Below are 16,210 nucleotides of genomic sequence, written 5' to 3' on the forward strand. Positions count from 1 at the left end.
GGAGGCCCATTTGCATCTACAAAGCACAGATCATCACCACTTGGAAAAATATCCTGTACCCAGGCCAGGCAGAAAACGCTCTTTCCCATTTTTCAGGGAGTGGCAATCCCCGTCTGAGCCCACAGTCAGCCTGGCCCGAGCAGCGTGGAGGCCCCGGCTGGGGCTTGTATATCTGTGTGGTCATGGCCCCTCCATTTGTGTGTCCCCCAAAAAATGACCCTGAAGGGGCTTAGCTCAGCCGGTCCCTGGTGTCTGTGATAGAGACAGGGGCGATGCTCTGAAACCACTTCAGAGGCGCGAGACGCTAGGGGAGTTGCCTGTATTTGGCGGACGCAGGCCAGCAACACGTGTCCCTGACTCTCGGTCACTGCGTCCGCTTCCACACTGACCCTCTCTTCTCAGCCAGCGTGGTCCCAACTATGCCACTTGCTGGACAGGTCACTGTCCTTCATCTGGGAAGTAAGACTCTTGGGGAAGTTCAGACTACAGAGGCCAACAGACCTGCGTCCCATTCTTCCTTCCTTCGCTTCCCCTCTGTGCCACCTGAACTCGTCACGCATCACACATCACCTTAGAGCAGCGTCTGGCACATGGCGGCCGTCCCATAGCTAGGAGCTGCTGCTGCCCCCTTGTAAAATGTCCGGGTCAGTTTTCAAAGCCTTTTAAGATTGCATTGTCTGCCATCTCGGAGCAGAGATTGTGACCTCCATTTACAAAGGTGGAAGCTGGGGCCCAGAGAGGCACAGGGACTTGTCCAAGGACACACAGCTGATTCGTGGGAGAGCCAGGACACAGCCTCCTGGTTCCCCTGCGCCCCCTTGTGTTAGATCTTGTGCCTCCCACCTCACCCGGTGTGTAGCACATGCCAGGAGGCTTCTGTGGAAAGTGGGAAGAGGGTGTTAAAAAGCCATCCCTGCAGCTCCACTGGTTCCAGGCAGGGGTTCTTAACCCTCCTATGCCGAGGACCCCCATGAACTCATAGACTGGTGAAGCCCCTAAACTTCTGCTCAGAATAATGCTCTTCTTACATACATAAAATTACATAGGGTTACAAAGAATACCTACTATATTGAAACACAGTCCCTAAAATATACTTTTAAAAGACGTATAATAGTAACATGCATGATTCTTTATGTTAAGTAACAAGATCTAGTGACAAAATCTAATACTATAATTTTAGTTTTTAATTCCCCCCCACCCTTATTGAGTTATGAAAGACAAATAAAATTGTGTATATTTAAGGTATACAATGTGATATTTTGATATACATTGTGAAATCACTACCACAATAAAGCTAATTAGCATATCCATCACCTCACATAGTTTCCATTTTTGTGTGTGTTGGGAACACTTGAGAACTACTCTCTTATAAAATTTCAAGTATGTAATACAGTATTATCAACTGTAGTCACCATAATATTCATTAGATCTCTCATCTTATAACTGCAAGTTTGTACCCTTTGACCAACATCTCCCCATTTCTCCTGGTCACTATTCTTTCTACTCTCTGCTTCTAAGTTTGACTTTTTCAGAACCACATGTAAGTGGGATCATGCAGTATTTGTCTCTCTGTGTTTGGCTTACTCCACTTAGTGTAATGTCCTCCAGGTTCATTATGTTGATGCAAATGTCAGGATTTCCTTCTTCTTTAAGGTTGAATATATTTCATTGTACGTATGCACCACATTTTCATTACCCAGTCATCCATCAACAGACACTTAGGTTGTTTCCATATCTTGTCTACTATGAATTATGCTGCAGTAAACATGGGGCGCAGATCTCTTCAAGATAGTGATTTTATTTCCTTTGGGTAAATACCCAGTAGTGGATTGCTGGATCATATGGTAGTTCTATTTTTGATATTTTGAGGAGCCGCCATGCTCTTTTCCATAATGGCTGTACAAATTGACATTCCCACCAGCAGTGCACAAGAGTTCCCTTTTCTCTAAGTGTGTGCCAACACTTATTATCTTTTGACTTTTTGACACTAGTCATCCTAAAAGGTGTGAGGTTTTGATTTACATTTTCCTAATGATTACTGATGTTAAGCATCTTTTTATAATACTTGTTGACCATTTGTATGTCTTCCTTAGAAAAATGTCTGTTCAGTTCCTTTGCATCTTTAATTGGATTATTTGGGTTTTTAACTATTGAGTTGTATGATTTCCTTATATATTTTGGAAATTAACCCCTTATTGGATATATGGTTTACAAATATTTTCTCCCATTCCATAGGTTACCTTTTCATGTTGTTGATTATTTCCTTTGCTGTGCAAAAACGTTTTAGTTTGACTTAGTCAGACTAGACTTGTTTGCTTTTACTTTTGTTGCCTGTACTTTTGGTGTCAAATCCAAAACAAGTCATTGACAAGACCAGTGTTTTCTTCTAAGACAGTAATACAGTTTCAGGTCTTACTTTTTTTTTTTTTTTTTGAGTTTAAGTCTTGAATCCATTTTGAGTTGATTTTTGTGTATGGTATGAGATGTGGGTCCAGTTTCATTCTTTTCCATGAGGATGTCCAGTTTTCCCAAGGCCATTTATTGAAGAGACTGTCATTTCCCCATTGTGTATTCTTGGCACCTGTGCTGAAGATTAATTGACCATATATGCATGGGTTTATTTCTGGGCTGTCTATTCTGTTGCATTGGTTTATGTCTGTTTTTATGTCAGTACCATATTGCTTTGATTACTAAAGCTTTGTAATACAATTTGAAATTAGGAAGTGTGATGCTTCCAGCTTTGTTCTTCTTGCTCAAGATTGCTTCAGCTCTTTGGGGTCTTTTGTGGTTCTATACAAATCTTAGGATTTTTTTTCTATATCTGTGAAAAATGCCATTGGAATTTTTATATAGATTGCTTTGAATCTGAATGTCTTTCCATTTATTTGTGTCTTCTTCAATTTCTTTCATCAATGTTCCGTAGTTTTAAGTGTACAGCTCTTTCACATCCTTGGTTAAATTTATTCCTAAGTATTTTATTCTTTTTGGTGGTATCGTAAATGGGATTGTTTTATTAATTTCTTTTTCAGATAGTTAATTGTTGGTATATAGAAACACAGCCGATTTTTGTATGTTGATTTTTTTTTTTTTTTTTGGCTGCATTGGGTCTTTGTTGCTGGGCATGGGCTTTCTCTAGTTGCGGTGAGCGGGGGCTACTCTTCCTTGCTGTGTGCTGGCTTCTCATTGCAGTGGCTTCTCTTGTTGCGGAGCACGGGCTCTAGGCGTGAGGGCTTCAGTAGTTGTGGCTCGCAGGCTCAGTAGTTGTGGCGCACGGGCTTCGGTGCTCCGCGGCATGTGGGATCTTCCCGGACCAGGGCTCGAACCCGTGTCCCCTGCATTGGCAGGCAGATTCTTAACCACTGTGCCACCAGGGAAGCCCTGTATGTTGATTTTGTATCCTGCAACTTTACTGGATTAATTTCTTAGTTGTAACAGTTTTTTGGTGGAGTCTTTAGAGTTTTCTATATATAAGATCACGTCAACTGCAAACAAAGATAATTTTATTTCTTCCTTACCAATTTGGATGCCTTTGTTCTTTTTCTTGTCTGATTGCTCAAGCTAGGACTTCCAGTACTATGTTGAATAGAAGCGGCAAGAGTGGGCACCCTTGTGTTGTTCCTGATCTTAGAGGAAAAAGCTTTCAGCTTCTCATCATTGAGTATGATGTTAGGTGTGAGCTTGTCATATATGGCCTTTATTATACTGAAGTACATTCCTAGTTCTGTATCTGATTTGTTGAGAGTTTTTATCATGAAAGAATGTCCAATTCTGGTAAATGTTTTTTTCTGCATCTATTGAGATGATCATATTATTTTCGTCCCTCTTCTGTTAACATGATGTATCACATTTAATGGTTTGCTTATGTTGAACCATCCTTGCATCTCAGAGATAAACCCCACTTTGATCATGGTGTAGGATCCTTTTAATGTGCTGTTGAATTCAGTTTGCTTGTTTCATTGAGGATTTTTGCATCTATGTTCATCAGGGATATTGGCCTGTAATTTGTTTTTCTTGTAGTGTCCTTATCTGTCTTTGGTATCAGAGTAATGATGGCCTCATAAAATGAGCTTGGAAGTGTTCCCTCCTCTTCAGTTTTTTGGAAGAGTGGGAGAAGGATTAGCATTAACTCTTCATGAAATGTTTGGAAGAATTCACCAGGGAAGCCCCCCAGTCCTAGGCCTTTCTTTGTTGGGGGAGTTTTTTGCATCACTGATTCAATCTCCTTACTCATTACTGGCCTGTTCAGATTTTTTATTTCTTCATGAGTCAGTCTTGGTAGATTGTATGTTTTTAGGAATGTATCCATTTCTTCTGGGTTGTCCAGTTTGTTGTCATATAATTGTTCATAATAGTCGCATGATCTTTTGTATTTCTGGTGTTATCAGTTGTAATGTCTCTCTTTTTTTATCTTATTTGAGTCTTTTTTTTTTTCTTTGTGAATCTAGCTAAAGGTTTGTCAGTTTTATCTTTTCAAAAAACCAGGTCATAGTTTTATTGATTTTTTTTTTCTGTTGTGTTTCTAGCCTTTATTTCAATTGTTTCCACTCTGATCTTTGTTATATCCTTCCTTCTGTTAACTTTGGACTTAGTTTGTTGTTCTTTTCCTAGTTCCTTGAGGTGTAAAGTTAAGTCGTTTAAGATCTTTCTTTTTTCTTCATTTTGGCATTAAGCTATAAACTTTCCTTTTAGAGCTGCTTTTGCTTCATCCCATACTTTTTGGTATGTTGTACTTCAATTTTTGCTTGTTTCAGATAAATTTTTTTTATTTCCCTTTTGATTTCTTCTTTGGCTCATTGGTTGTTCAGGAGTGTACTAATTTCCACATATTTGTGAATTATCTAATTTTCCTCCTGTTATTGATTTCTAATTTCATACCATTGTGGTCAGAAAAAATACCTGATATGACTTCAGTATTTTTAAAATTGTTAAGGTGTGTTTTATGACCTAACATATACTCTGTCCTGGAGAATATTCTGTGACACATGAGGAGAATGTGTATTGTGCTGCTATTGGATAGAACATTCTCTATATGTCTGTTAGGTTCATTTGGTCTAAAGTATAGTTCAAGTTCAGTGTTTCCATACTGATTTTTTTTGTCTGATCCATCCATGGTTGAAAGTGGGGTAGTGAAGTCCCCTACCGTTATTTATAATGTTGTCTATTTTCCCTTCAGATATGTTAATATTTGCTTTCTGTATTTAAGTGTTCTACCTACCATAATTTTAAATTAATGATGAGTTTAAATTGTATTTGGAGAGTTCTTTCACAATTAAATTTGTGATGTGACATTGGTCATTATTGGTGACAAACTCGCAGGTAGGCTAATACTACTGTGTTGCTGCTTACATTCATACTTGAAGAAAATAGCAACTTTCAGTTAGAAGTTGGTGACCATTAAAACAAATAATTTTCCCACCCAAGTTTACTATAAATTCGTGGCCCAAGTCCAGGGTTTCCTCCACGTCCCCTCATATCTCAGACTTAGTAAAGGAGCTCCCAGGGCACCCACCCAATCTTAGGGCCCCATTCACTGTCATGTCCCACTCCAATCCCACCCTCAGAGAGTAGGATTTCAGTGTTCATTCATTCAGCAAACATTGAACACCAGCTCCGTGCCAGGCCTTGGGACAAATGGTGAGATCCAAAGTCAAACAAGATGAGGTCCCTGCCTTTAAGCTGCTCGTCATCTACTTAAGGAAGAGCATCAGAGATACCATCCCAAAATGCAAACTGTAAACAAGCACAGGAACATGTCTACCCTTCCTGGTAATCAGATAAACCCGGTGATGCTGAGGTTGGGTCACTAGCATTGATCATAGAAATTCCATACCCTTCTTTCTCAGCACTCTCACTCTTGCAAATTTGTGCCAAAGAAATAACTCAGGACAAAGGACAGAGTGTGGAGGGCAGAGGTCCTTTCCTCTCCTTTTCTGGAGGCTGTGTCCTCCTCAGGAAGGGGTTGGGTCTTGTTCAGCTTGTGCCCCCGTGCTGGCACATGTTAATACCCATAAAGCCCTGTTGGGTGAATGTTGGACCACCGTGCAGCTCCAGTGGACAGGAGAGGGAGCTGGTAGGAGGGGCAGTCCAAAAGCCCTCCACTCATCAAGTTCCTGTTTTCTCTTCTAGCCACCAGAACATCAGGAGAGATGGACAAGCCACTCATCAGCTGCCACCTGGTGGACAGTGATGGCAGCCTTGCTGAGGCCCCCAGTGAGGTTCCCAAAGTGGGCATCCTGGGCAGCGGGGACTTTGCCCGCTCCCTGGCCACACGCCTGGTGGGCTCCGGCTTCAGCGTGGTGGTGGGGAGCCGCAACCCCAAACGCACGGCTGGGCTGTTCCCCTCAGCAGCACAAGTGACTTTCCAGGAGGAGGCAGTGGGGTCCCCAGAGGTTATCTTCGTGGCTATGTTCCGGGAACACTACTCCACACTATGTGGTCTCAGTGACCAGCTGGCCGGCAAGATCCTGGTGGACGTGAGCAACCCCACAGAGCAGGAGCACCTTCGGCACCATGAGTCCAATGCTGAGTACCTGGCCTCCCTCTTCCCCGCCTGCACAGTGGTCAAGGCCTTCAATGTCATCTCTGCCTGGACCCTGCAGTCTGGCCCAAGGGATGGAAACAGGCAGGTAGGTGCTGGGGGAATGCCAGTCATCATAACAATAAATGTAAATGGCTAACTTTCATTGAGGGCCCTTGGTGTACCAAGCTCTCTATGTACATTATCTCAGCTCATCTCACAGCACTGCAAAGTTCCATTTTACAGAGCAGGAAACTGAGGCCCAGAGATGTTAATGAACTTACTTACACTAGGTCCCACAGCTTGGTGAGCTGGGATTTGAACCCAGTTCATAGGAACCTGAAATCATGTTCTTTCTTCTATGGTAATTTGATTTCCAAGAAGACAAGGAGGAAAAGGTTGATGGCTTTCTTTTCACTATTTGGAGTCAAGAAGAGGAGAGATTTTGCTTTTAGGATTGGACTTAGAAAGAAGAAGGTAACACACTCATGTGCCAGGTCCTAAGGAAGCAGGCATGTCCCAAACTTGATCTCATTTATTCCAAGGGCTTCCAAAAACTGCGTGGATTTCTCAGAATAGTCAACAGCAGGTTTTTCTGAGGGTGGAAAATGGCTCCAGAAAACAGCCATTGCTGCATACTGTTGTTGGCAAGTGGACCCCTAACCAAGACAAGGTGGTTTTTAATGCCGAGAGGCAACCTGTACTTGCCTCAGGGAAGCATGCCAGGCTCCACATGTGTATGAGAACTTCCACCCATGAGTCCAGCTCAGACGCCTTCTCTGCCCAGCTCCATGCCAGGCTGTGGGGAGCCCACAGGTACCCAGCCAGCCCTGACTGGAGGGCCCTCCATGCAGCCTGCATCTTGGGACTCCTATATTTGGACAGGCAAGGAACAGCGGGGGAGTGTAGGGTAGCAGGGCCTGGGAGGGAGCAGAGCTAGAGGCTGGCTGGGGAAGACTTCGAGATCGGCCTTGGCCTTTGCCCTACCTCACGTCGTCAGGCACAGGGAACAGGAAGGGCATTCCAAGCTGAGGGGGCAACCCGCAGAGGCACAGAGGTGAGGAACAGTGTTCCAAACGATGTTCCCAGATGGGGACGATAGTACCTACTTGCAGGCTTGTGACGAGGCTGAGGGTCCACACGTGTAACGCCTGGCACATAGCGGGTGCTGAGTCAGTGTTGGTAGACCACCTGACCACAGCGGTGTCAGGAAGACCCATGGAGTGTTCAGGGATCAGAGGACACCAGTGGGCTTGCGCTGGGGCTCATGGAGGGAAGCAGTGGGCTATGAGGCTGGGGCTGGCTTGTGGAAGGCCTTGTGTGTTGGCTGAGGGCTCTAAGGGGCCAGAGGACGTGGTCAAAGGGGACACTTCTGGACTGAGGGATGGAGCTGCAGCCACAGTTGCACTTTCTGGGCCATATTGCAAAGCCCAGTTGCTGAACGACCCCCAGGGCGGGCCACAGTCCTTTGAGGCACCTACTCCAAGGGCCCCTGGGGGCTGCCTAGATGGGCATTTTGCTTGTGGATGCTGATGGCAATGAACTGGGCGAGATGCTCACTGTTGGGTGAGTCTTGGCCATTTTCCTCGAGTAGCGGGCATTGCTGGGCCAGAGGCTAGGAGCCCACAGGGAGCCGAGGAAAGGCCCCGGGCCGGGATTCAGGGCCCCCTTCTGCTCCAGCCGTACCCTTACCCGGCAGATTGCTGGGCCTCGGTTTCCTCCGCTGCTCCATGAGAAGCTTGGCCAAGATGCTGTCCGAGGTCCTGCTCAACCCTCCGGGGACCCCACCTGATCCCCCCCACCTTCCTCCCCACAGGTGCCCATCTGCAGTGACCAGCCAGAAGCCAAACGCGCCGTCTTGGAGCTGGCGCAGGCCATGGGCTTCACCCCTGTGGACATGGGGTCCCTGGCCTCGGCCCGGGAGGTGGAGGCCATGCCCCTGCGCCTCCTCCCAGGCTGGAAGGTGCCTGCTCTCCTGGCCCTGGGGCTCTTCGTCTTCTTCTACACCTACAACTTCATCCGCGATGTGCTGCAGCCCTACCTGCAGGAGGGCAAGAACAAGTTCTACCAGCTGCCTGTGTCCGTGGTCAACACCACGCTGCCCTGCGTGGCCTACGTGCTGCTGTCGCTGGTGTACCTGCCCGGCGTGGTGGCGGCGGCCCTGCAGCTGCGCCGCGGCACCAAGTACCGCCGCTTCCCCGACTGGCTGGGCCACTGGCTGCAGCACCGCAAGCAGATCGGCCTGCTCAGCTTCTTCTGCGCCGCCCTGCACGCGCTCTACAGCTTCTGCCTGCCGCTGCGCCGCTCGCACCGCTACGAGCTGGTCAACCTGGCCGTCAAGCAGGTACGGCGCTCGCCTGCCTCCCGCCAATCACAGGGCGGGGGGTGCCCGTGGGTGCAGCCCACCGGTTGTCATCGGCCAATCCTGCCCGGACTGGGTCCCGCCCACATCCTGCTGTCCGAGGTTGGGCGTATCAGCGAACAAAACATGGAAAGCCCTATGCTCCCAAGCCAGGGAGACGTAAAGCGCAGCTGTGAGTTACAGAGGGTAGTGAGGTGCTCAGGAGGGAAGTCAAGCCGGGGAGGGGGTGGGGTGCAGTATTAAGGGGCGGTGAGGGAGGCCTGGCTGAGCGGGGGACATGTGAGCCCCGGTCGGAAGGGCAGGAGCTGCCTGGCACCTTTGAGGATCGGCAAGGAGGCCCTCTTGGTGGAGCCAAGGGACGGCGGAAGCCACACGAGAGCGGCCTTAAAGGCTGCGGAAGGGCTTTGACCTTAGACTTGAAGCCAAGGAAAGGTGTTGAGTAGAGGAGTGATGACCCGTCTGGGGTTTTAACTGGCTCCCTCTGCTGCCAGGTGGAGAAAAGACAATCAAAGCGCAAACGCACACGCTGGGAAACCAGGTAGGCTGTGCAGGAACCCAGAGGAGAGGCGGTGGGGGCTCGGAGTGGGGTGGGAGCGGCAGAGAGGCGAGAAGGTGCTGAAGGCGTGTTCTGAAGCCAGAGCGCGCAGAACTGCTGTAACAGACGTGGGATTCATGAGGTGTTTGAGGACGGCTCTGGGGTTTCAGCCTGAGCACCCGGAGGGCTGGAGTCGCCATCACCGGAGACGGGAAAGGCTGCAGGAGCATGTGTTTTCCGAGGGGGGAGAAGGGCACAGTAATTATTCATTTAGGAGAGCCGTACGGTGATCTTTCGCCAGCAGGATTCCTGGGAATGGAGGGCCTTCGGGCCAAGCCAGGTGGTATCACAGGCAGCATCCCCTGGCACCTGTACCCACAGAAATAGTCCCCCCCAGATGCTTCCTCCGGGTTTCCAAGCTCACGGGGCCTGATCCTGAGTCCCAGGCTCAGGTCTGCAAGCAACGCTGTCTTTCTTTATTGTCCCCAACCTGCTTAATTCCACCTCTAGTCCTCAGCCTCTGGCCTGGAGCGTGGGTCCTACCCACTCCAGGACCCTTAGTCACCCAATGAGACACTTCTCTTCTACCCCTGGTTCCAGCTGCAGTTTTGTTCTTGCTTGGGAAGCAGGGATCTTACTGAGGCTGGGCCCTCCCCAGGTTCACCCACCATGCGGCCGTCCCCTCGGAGGCCTGACCACTTCCCAGAGCAGGACCAGGAGGCAAGGCTGGGCCGCTCCCTGGGAACCACAGACCTCAGCCCCTATTCACTCTAGTTCCTGCTTCCCTGCTGGCAGCTTCTCAAATGCCCTCGTCATTCCCCACCCACGGACACCTGGCACCATTTCATCTGTAGGCTTGGGCTTTCATAAGAGAAAAGAGGAACCCCAGACTTCAAGCAAAGAAGCAAGACACCTGCTGGAAATGAGAGAGGAAGGGAGAAAATAATAGTCACTAACGCTTAAAAAGAGCTTACTGTGTTCCAGGTACCATCTAAGAGCTTTACATACCCAGTGTGAATTCATTGAACTCTTATCCCTATAAGGCGGGTGCTGTACTACCCTTATTTTACAGATGATAAAACTGAGGCACAGAGAGTTTAAGTAACTTGGTCAAAGTCACTCAGCCAGTAAGTGGCTGAGCTGGGATCCAGATCCAGCCAGTCTCCTCCAGATCCGTGTTCATGCCCATACTGCCTTCTACAGGGAAAACAAGTCCAAATTAACAGTTGAATAAATGATCCCAGAACTCATCCATTCGCTGAGTTCTACTCTACCGGGCCCTGAGGCCACAGGATGAAATAAGACGGTCTCGTCCCTCACCTTAGCTGGCGTGGGGTGGCGTGGAGGCCTGCAGGCCAGAGCCCTAGACTCTTGTCCTCCAGCATCACTGACTGGAACAAAGATCTTGACCTTGAGCAAGTCACAGCCCCTCTTTGGTCCTCAGGGCCCTGATGCAGATGGAGGTCTCACCCAGTGCTAACGTTTCCTGATGCAGATGGAGGTCTCACCCAGTGCTAACGTTTTTGATGCTCCTTGATGGTATTTTCTTACTTCTAAGAAGAGTCAGCCCGCTGGGCAGGAAGCTCTGCGTGGCTCCTCGGAGAGTGGAACAATGTTTGCTGCCCAGGAGGTGGCAGGTGTTTCAGGCAGTGGATGGGGAAGAAGGTAACGCCCCCTCCCCACTAGAGCACAAGGCAAAACCCCTGCCCGCTCCTTCCCCTGCCCACCCTCTGACTGCCATTCTCCAAATTCTCCGCCCCGCCAAGGCTCTCCTTGATATTACGTTCATATAGTTTTGCCATGATGCAAATACCAGGGCACAGAGGGGCCCGTGTGACGTAATTTTCCCTGAGTTCCAAGGCCCTTTAAGGCTGCAGGCCCCCGTGGCGGTTGCCAGGCCACCATCACTCCCACAGGACAGGATCAGAGACAGACAGCAAGGCCTGTCAGGCAAAGGGGCTGAACCTTGTTCTGCAGAGTTCTGGAGGGCAGAGCCAGGGCTGATGTGGCTTCTCAGGGACGGGAGTGGAAATGGGGGGGAGGGATTAACAGAGCAGAGCAGCCCAGAAGAGGGGTGAGCAGCCAAAAAGTAAATCAGTGGTGCCTTAGAAACGCATGTCAAGATCGAAATCCAAAATCAAGATAAAGATCAAAGAAAATGTTTTACCCACACACTGTTTTCTTCGCCCTATGACCCCAAATCTAGTCCAGGCTGTCAGAGAGAACTGTCTAAATCTCACATCTGAGTCTCCTGCCCCTGGGCCCTTCAGCTTCTAACTTGCAACCTACGGGGAAAGGAAACCCCACATGTGGATGGCAGCGTTCCATCTCTTGTGGACGAACGCTATCCTGGTCGTGCTCAAGGTGGCCAGCTTGATTAGCTCCGAACATGAGAGAATCACTAGGGGAGTGGAGAGCGTGTAACCTATGTCCCAGTTTGCCATCTGTGACACTGGTCGCTGGGGAACCCTGGGAACAGCACTGTAGTTCAGTCAGCTGGGTGAGGCTCCCACAGGCTACTGAAGGTGGCCGGGAGCCAGATGCCTGTGCAGGTGCCTCACCCCACCCCTTCCCAGTGTCGCGGCTGAGTGGAACTATTAGAGGAAAAAACAAGACCTTTTGCAAGCAGATGTGGTGTATGTAATCATCCAAGCTCTGACTTGTGACATGAACTGCCTGATCTTACCAAAATGCAGAAAGGAGTGACTAATAAAGTATATTTGAAGAACAAACAACTTACAACTCGGGGATGACCCGCTGAGCGGCAGTCGTTAGTGCAGGGAAGGTCTGAGTTAACCTTCTCTGGGCTCAGTTACGTGGGAGACCTCCCTGCCCTCTGCAGGGTACCGTCGGCCCCGCCTTTCTCGCTAGCGCTGACATTCGTTTGGCACACAGCAAAATCACAGGATTTTAGATGTGACCTCTTCCAGCTCTGTCAGTGGAGAAACGGAGCCCCAGAGATGGAGTTGCCCGGAGTCTCACAGGACTCATGGTCAGGGTGAGAACCTGGGTCCCCAGACTCCTGGTCCTTTTGTGGCTTAAAGGCACCAGTGAGAGCCAGCTGCCCTGAAATAGAACAGAGGGCCTCGCTTCTCTCAAATTGCAGGAGAAGTACCCAGTGGATGGCCTTTTCTCAGTTTCTTTCAACGTTCTCTCATAAGCTTTTCAACCATTTTTGCTCAGACCACTAGATTCATGTTTAATATTATATCTTCTAACTGCACTTGGGTTCTTTTTTTCCTGCTGAAATAGTTTCTCAAAAACCTGTATGAGTCACTCTGTTTTGCGAAGCAGAGACCTACCTACTAAAGCCTAGTCATGTTTCCTAATGGAAATGCTGTTCCTTGTTGTGCGGGTAGAATTGAAGCAGCAGCGTTTCCTGGTGTTTCTCAGAAAACATCTTGACTTCCAGGAACTCTGAAACACGGTCTAGTTCGGAAATGATGGTTCTGTTAGAAGGATCTTAATAAAAGCTCTTCCTCGTGTGCACGGTACGAGTGAGCGTCGGCCAGGCTGGGGGGGGAAGGGTGGGGCTGAGGTGCAAGGGGTCGCTGAGTGGGGAGGGAGAGGGTAGAATCCTCTGGGCCTGCAGGGGCTCCCCCATTGGTGCGTCCCTGGGGCTCACTGGGGGATCCCAGAACTCTGTGAGGGCAGGTATCTTTGCTCTCTGCAGCCCAGGGCCTAGCACACAGTAGGTGCTTCATAAGCACCTACTGTGTGCTAGATTCTTCATAAGTGCTCATGGGCCCGCTTGGTGAATGGATGTCGGCCTCTGTTGCCTGGCAGTGGTTGACTCAAAGCTACATTCCTCAGACAGAAATGGGGAGCTGGGTGGGAAGATGGGAGCTGGGGGCTAGTTAGGAAATGTTGAGGGGTTTGGTGTATGTGTGTGTGTGTCTGGAATATGAGCCAGTGACAGGGGCAGCTTGGGGGACCAAGGATCCAGGGTGAGACAGGCTGGGAAGGAAGGTAGTCAGCAGAGGCCGCAGCCTGTCTGGCTGAAGGGATTCTGAGTTAAGAGAGCGCCTCCTTCCTGCTGGGGATTTGGGCACCAGAAAACCTTGTGAGATGGTCATAGTTGGAGGTTCTTTATGTCCTGTCAAATCCTCTGGCTCCTTACTCTTGGCTTATGTGACTGTTCTGGTCGACCAGCCCCAGACAGAGTTGTGAAAGCCCTGGGGAAGGAGGAGCCATGCCTTCCGAGCCAGCTGCCTGGGTCCTGATCTCAGCTCTGCCATCTCCTAAGCTGTGTGTGACCATGGAAAGGTCACTTGATCTCTGTGCCTCATTTCCCTCATCTGGAAAATGGGGATAACAGTGACCTCTGCCTCACGGGGTTGCTGTAAGGATCAGGTGAGCTGATACCTGAGAAGCGCTTAAAACAGAGCCAGACACATGTTACGTGGAGTGGAAAGTGGGAATGTTGGTCGTTACTGCGTTCTTCCCGTCCTAAATTCCTTGCTCGCCCAAATCCCAGGGCATCGACCTTGGCCACGGTGTTCATGGTTTCCTTTCCATCCACACCAGGTCTTGACCAATAAAAGTCACCTCTGGATCGAGGAGGAAGTCTGGCGGATGGAGATCTACCTGTCCCTGGGAGTGCTGGCCCTGGGCACGCTGTCCCTGCTGGCTGTCACCTCACTGCCATCCATCGCAAACTCCCTCAACTGGAGGGAGTTCAGCTTTGTTCAGGTAAAGCAGTTCTGCCTCTGCTGGTGAGCCTCGGCGTGGCCCTGGCCCTGCCTCTCCTGTGCAAGCACCTTGCCATCCACGCGCTGCCTGGGCTTTCGTAATCTGTGCTACAGAACCTCTCAGTCAGATGCCCGGGCCTCCCCAAGCCTGGCAGGCTCATCCGAGTCTCCTGATAAAGGGGCTGCCTGGGACGAGCTCAGCCTCGTGGCACCTGGGGATGCCAGATTTAGGCATGTGTAAAAATCAGACAGCAGAATGCTGAACCCTGGACTACACATTCTCAGTATGTACAGTTCTTGGGCTTCCCAAACAAAATCCCATAATACGCAGTCACTGGACGTGTCACTGATCTGGCTGGGTCGTCAGTGAGCCCTTGGGTGAGCCAAACTGCCCAGCCAGCACCCTCAGCTGAACCCGGCCCTGTTGTTTCCTTTAACCTCTTGATTCATGCAGGGTGGATGGCAGGTGAGAGTAGGACCTTCAGTTTATAGGAAATAAAACACAGCATTTCCCAAAGGACACCGTTCCTATGTAAAAGGACATGCAGAGTCAAATAAATCTGGGAAGAGATTTGCCTCCCGCTCAGCGAGTCACAATGCACTTTGGCACATCAAGTACTGTCTACAGCAAGCAAACCTTGTTAAGCAGACTTATTTCAGTATTAGCGTCCTCCCTCCCCCCACCCCGTTTTTCTTTCACTGTCTACACTCCACAGAACACACTTTGGAAGATGCTACTAGTGGCAAAGGTTCTTTATGCATTTATTCACTCAATGTTTATTGAACACCTACTGCGTGCCCAGCGTCATGCTAGACCTGGGATGCAAGAGGGAACGAGACAGGTATAGCCACGTTTTAATTCTGAGGGCCACTGGGACAGGGACATTTTTTACATTCCTTTGGCATCTCCCACTGTTCTCCATACAGAGCACGTGGTCAGCCCCCAAGTGCTGGCAGATTAACTCATCCCCTCCAGTGATGGGCACTGACTAAGACTGGGTTCTGCCATCGATATGGTATCAGGGCAGGGAAGAGACATCACACCCACCCCCGATGTCAACAAAAAATCTGTCCCATATCTTCTCTGTGCAGTGAGGACACAGTACGGGATTCCAAGAGGGACACCAACAGGGCAGTGCTCTTATGTAATCCATATTAATTATCCCTCATTGGGGATGCTGCATACCCTAGAACAAAACAGAGTTGTGGGTTTTTTGGGGGTTTTTTAAGTGTGTCTGTTTCTGAATCTCACTGGCTCTGCTCATCTCGGAAGGTCTCTGAAGGCGTGCTCAGGCCTGACACATGCCGGCAAAAGGGGAAAGAAAGAATTTTATTTATCTGCCACTAATCCTCACGTGTCGCACACCCAAATCTGGGATTTTCGTGTTCCTGCCTGGAGTATGCTAAGGTGCCTAGTTTATTCACAATTAAAACAGACTGCAGTTCGCTCCCCTCACCGGAAAGTTGCTCCCTTAAGCAGCTGTAGATTACAAGGCCCAGCTCCAGCTGCCAGAGAAAGCCGGGGGATTTGGTTTTGTTAGCAAAAGCTGACTGGGACTCAGCAGCTGTTCTACTTTACATACTGAAGAGTCGAAATACAAACAGGAAAGTCCTTATGCTGCTGCAAGAAGAGGGGGGTGCAAAGCCGAGAGACGGGTAGAAGGACAGGGTTTTACGTGAGGAAATCAAATGCCCACATTCTGTCCACAAATGCTCTATCTCCCCAGAGTGCTGATACAGAGGAGGGACCGGCACATCGCAGCTCTGTAACCATTAGCAGATCACGTGCGCTCCCCGAGCCTCACTTTACACTCTTGTAAAATGGAGTTAGTTAGTTCCCTACAGACGTGTTGTGAGCCACTGTGCAAGATTACGTGTAAAAGAAAAATACAAAGCAATTTGCTGTGATTCTCGGGGCATGTAGCCACATTTCCATGATCTCTGACTAAGCCACCCATTTCTGAGTTCAGTAGGAGGCAGCAAGAGACAGGCAAGAGACTCCCACCCAGAGCTGCAGAATGGTCCGGGGCAGTGTTTGCAAACTGCAGTTGACACTTGTCAGTGGGTCATGAAATCAATTTTGTGGACCACAGCAAGCTTTTTAA

The 16,210-nt window shown here is 49.1% G+C and overlaps 1 protein-coding gene across 5 annotated transcripts in view; it reads left to right on the forward strand.

Moving 5' to 3' along the window:
• Positions 1 to 16,210, forward strand: part of STEAP3 (STEAP3 metalloreductase) — a 136,183-nt gene that overhangs the window by 16,938 nt on the left and 103,035 nt on the right. For all 5 annotated transcript variants that reach the window (XR_009504173.1, XM_059927643.1, XM_059927644.1 and 2 more), the window contains 3 exons: positions 6,127 to 6,626; positions 8,334 to 8,861; positions 13,942 to 14,106. Coding sequence is in view for 4 of the 5 variants with exons in the window: in XM_059927643.1 (XP_059783626.1) it covers positions 6,147 to 6,626; positions 8,334 to 8,861; positions 13,942 to 14,106 (1,173 nt within the window). In the remaining variant the exon portion in view is untranslated. The remainder of the gene's footprint in view (positions 1 to 6,126; positions 6,627 to 8,333; positions 8,862 to 13,941; positions 14,107 to 16,210) is intronic.

Source organism: Balaenoptera ricei, chromosome 7, assembly GCF_028023285.1.
Source record: "Balaenoptera ricei isolate mBalRic1 chromosome 7, mBalRic1.hap2, whole genome shotgun sequence".
Taxonomy (NCBI): domain Eukaryota; kingdom Metazoa; phylum Chordata; class Mammalia; order Artiodactyla; family Balaenopteridae; genus Balaenoptera; species Balaenoptera ricei.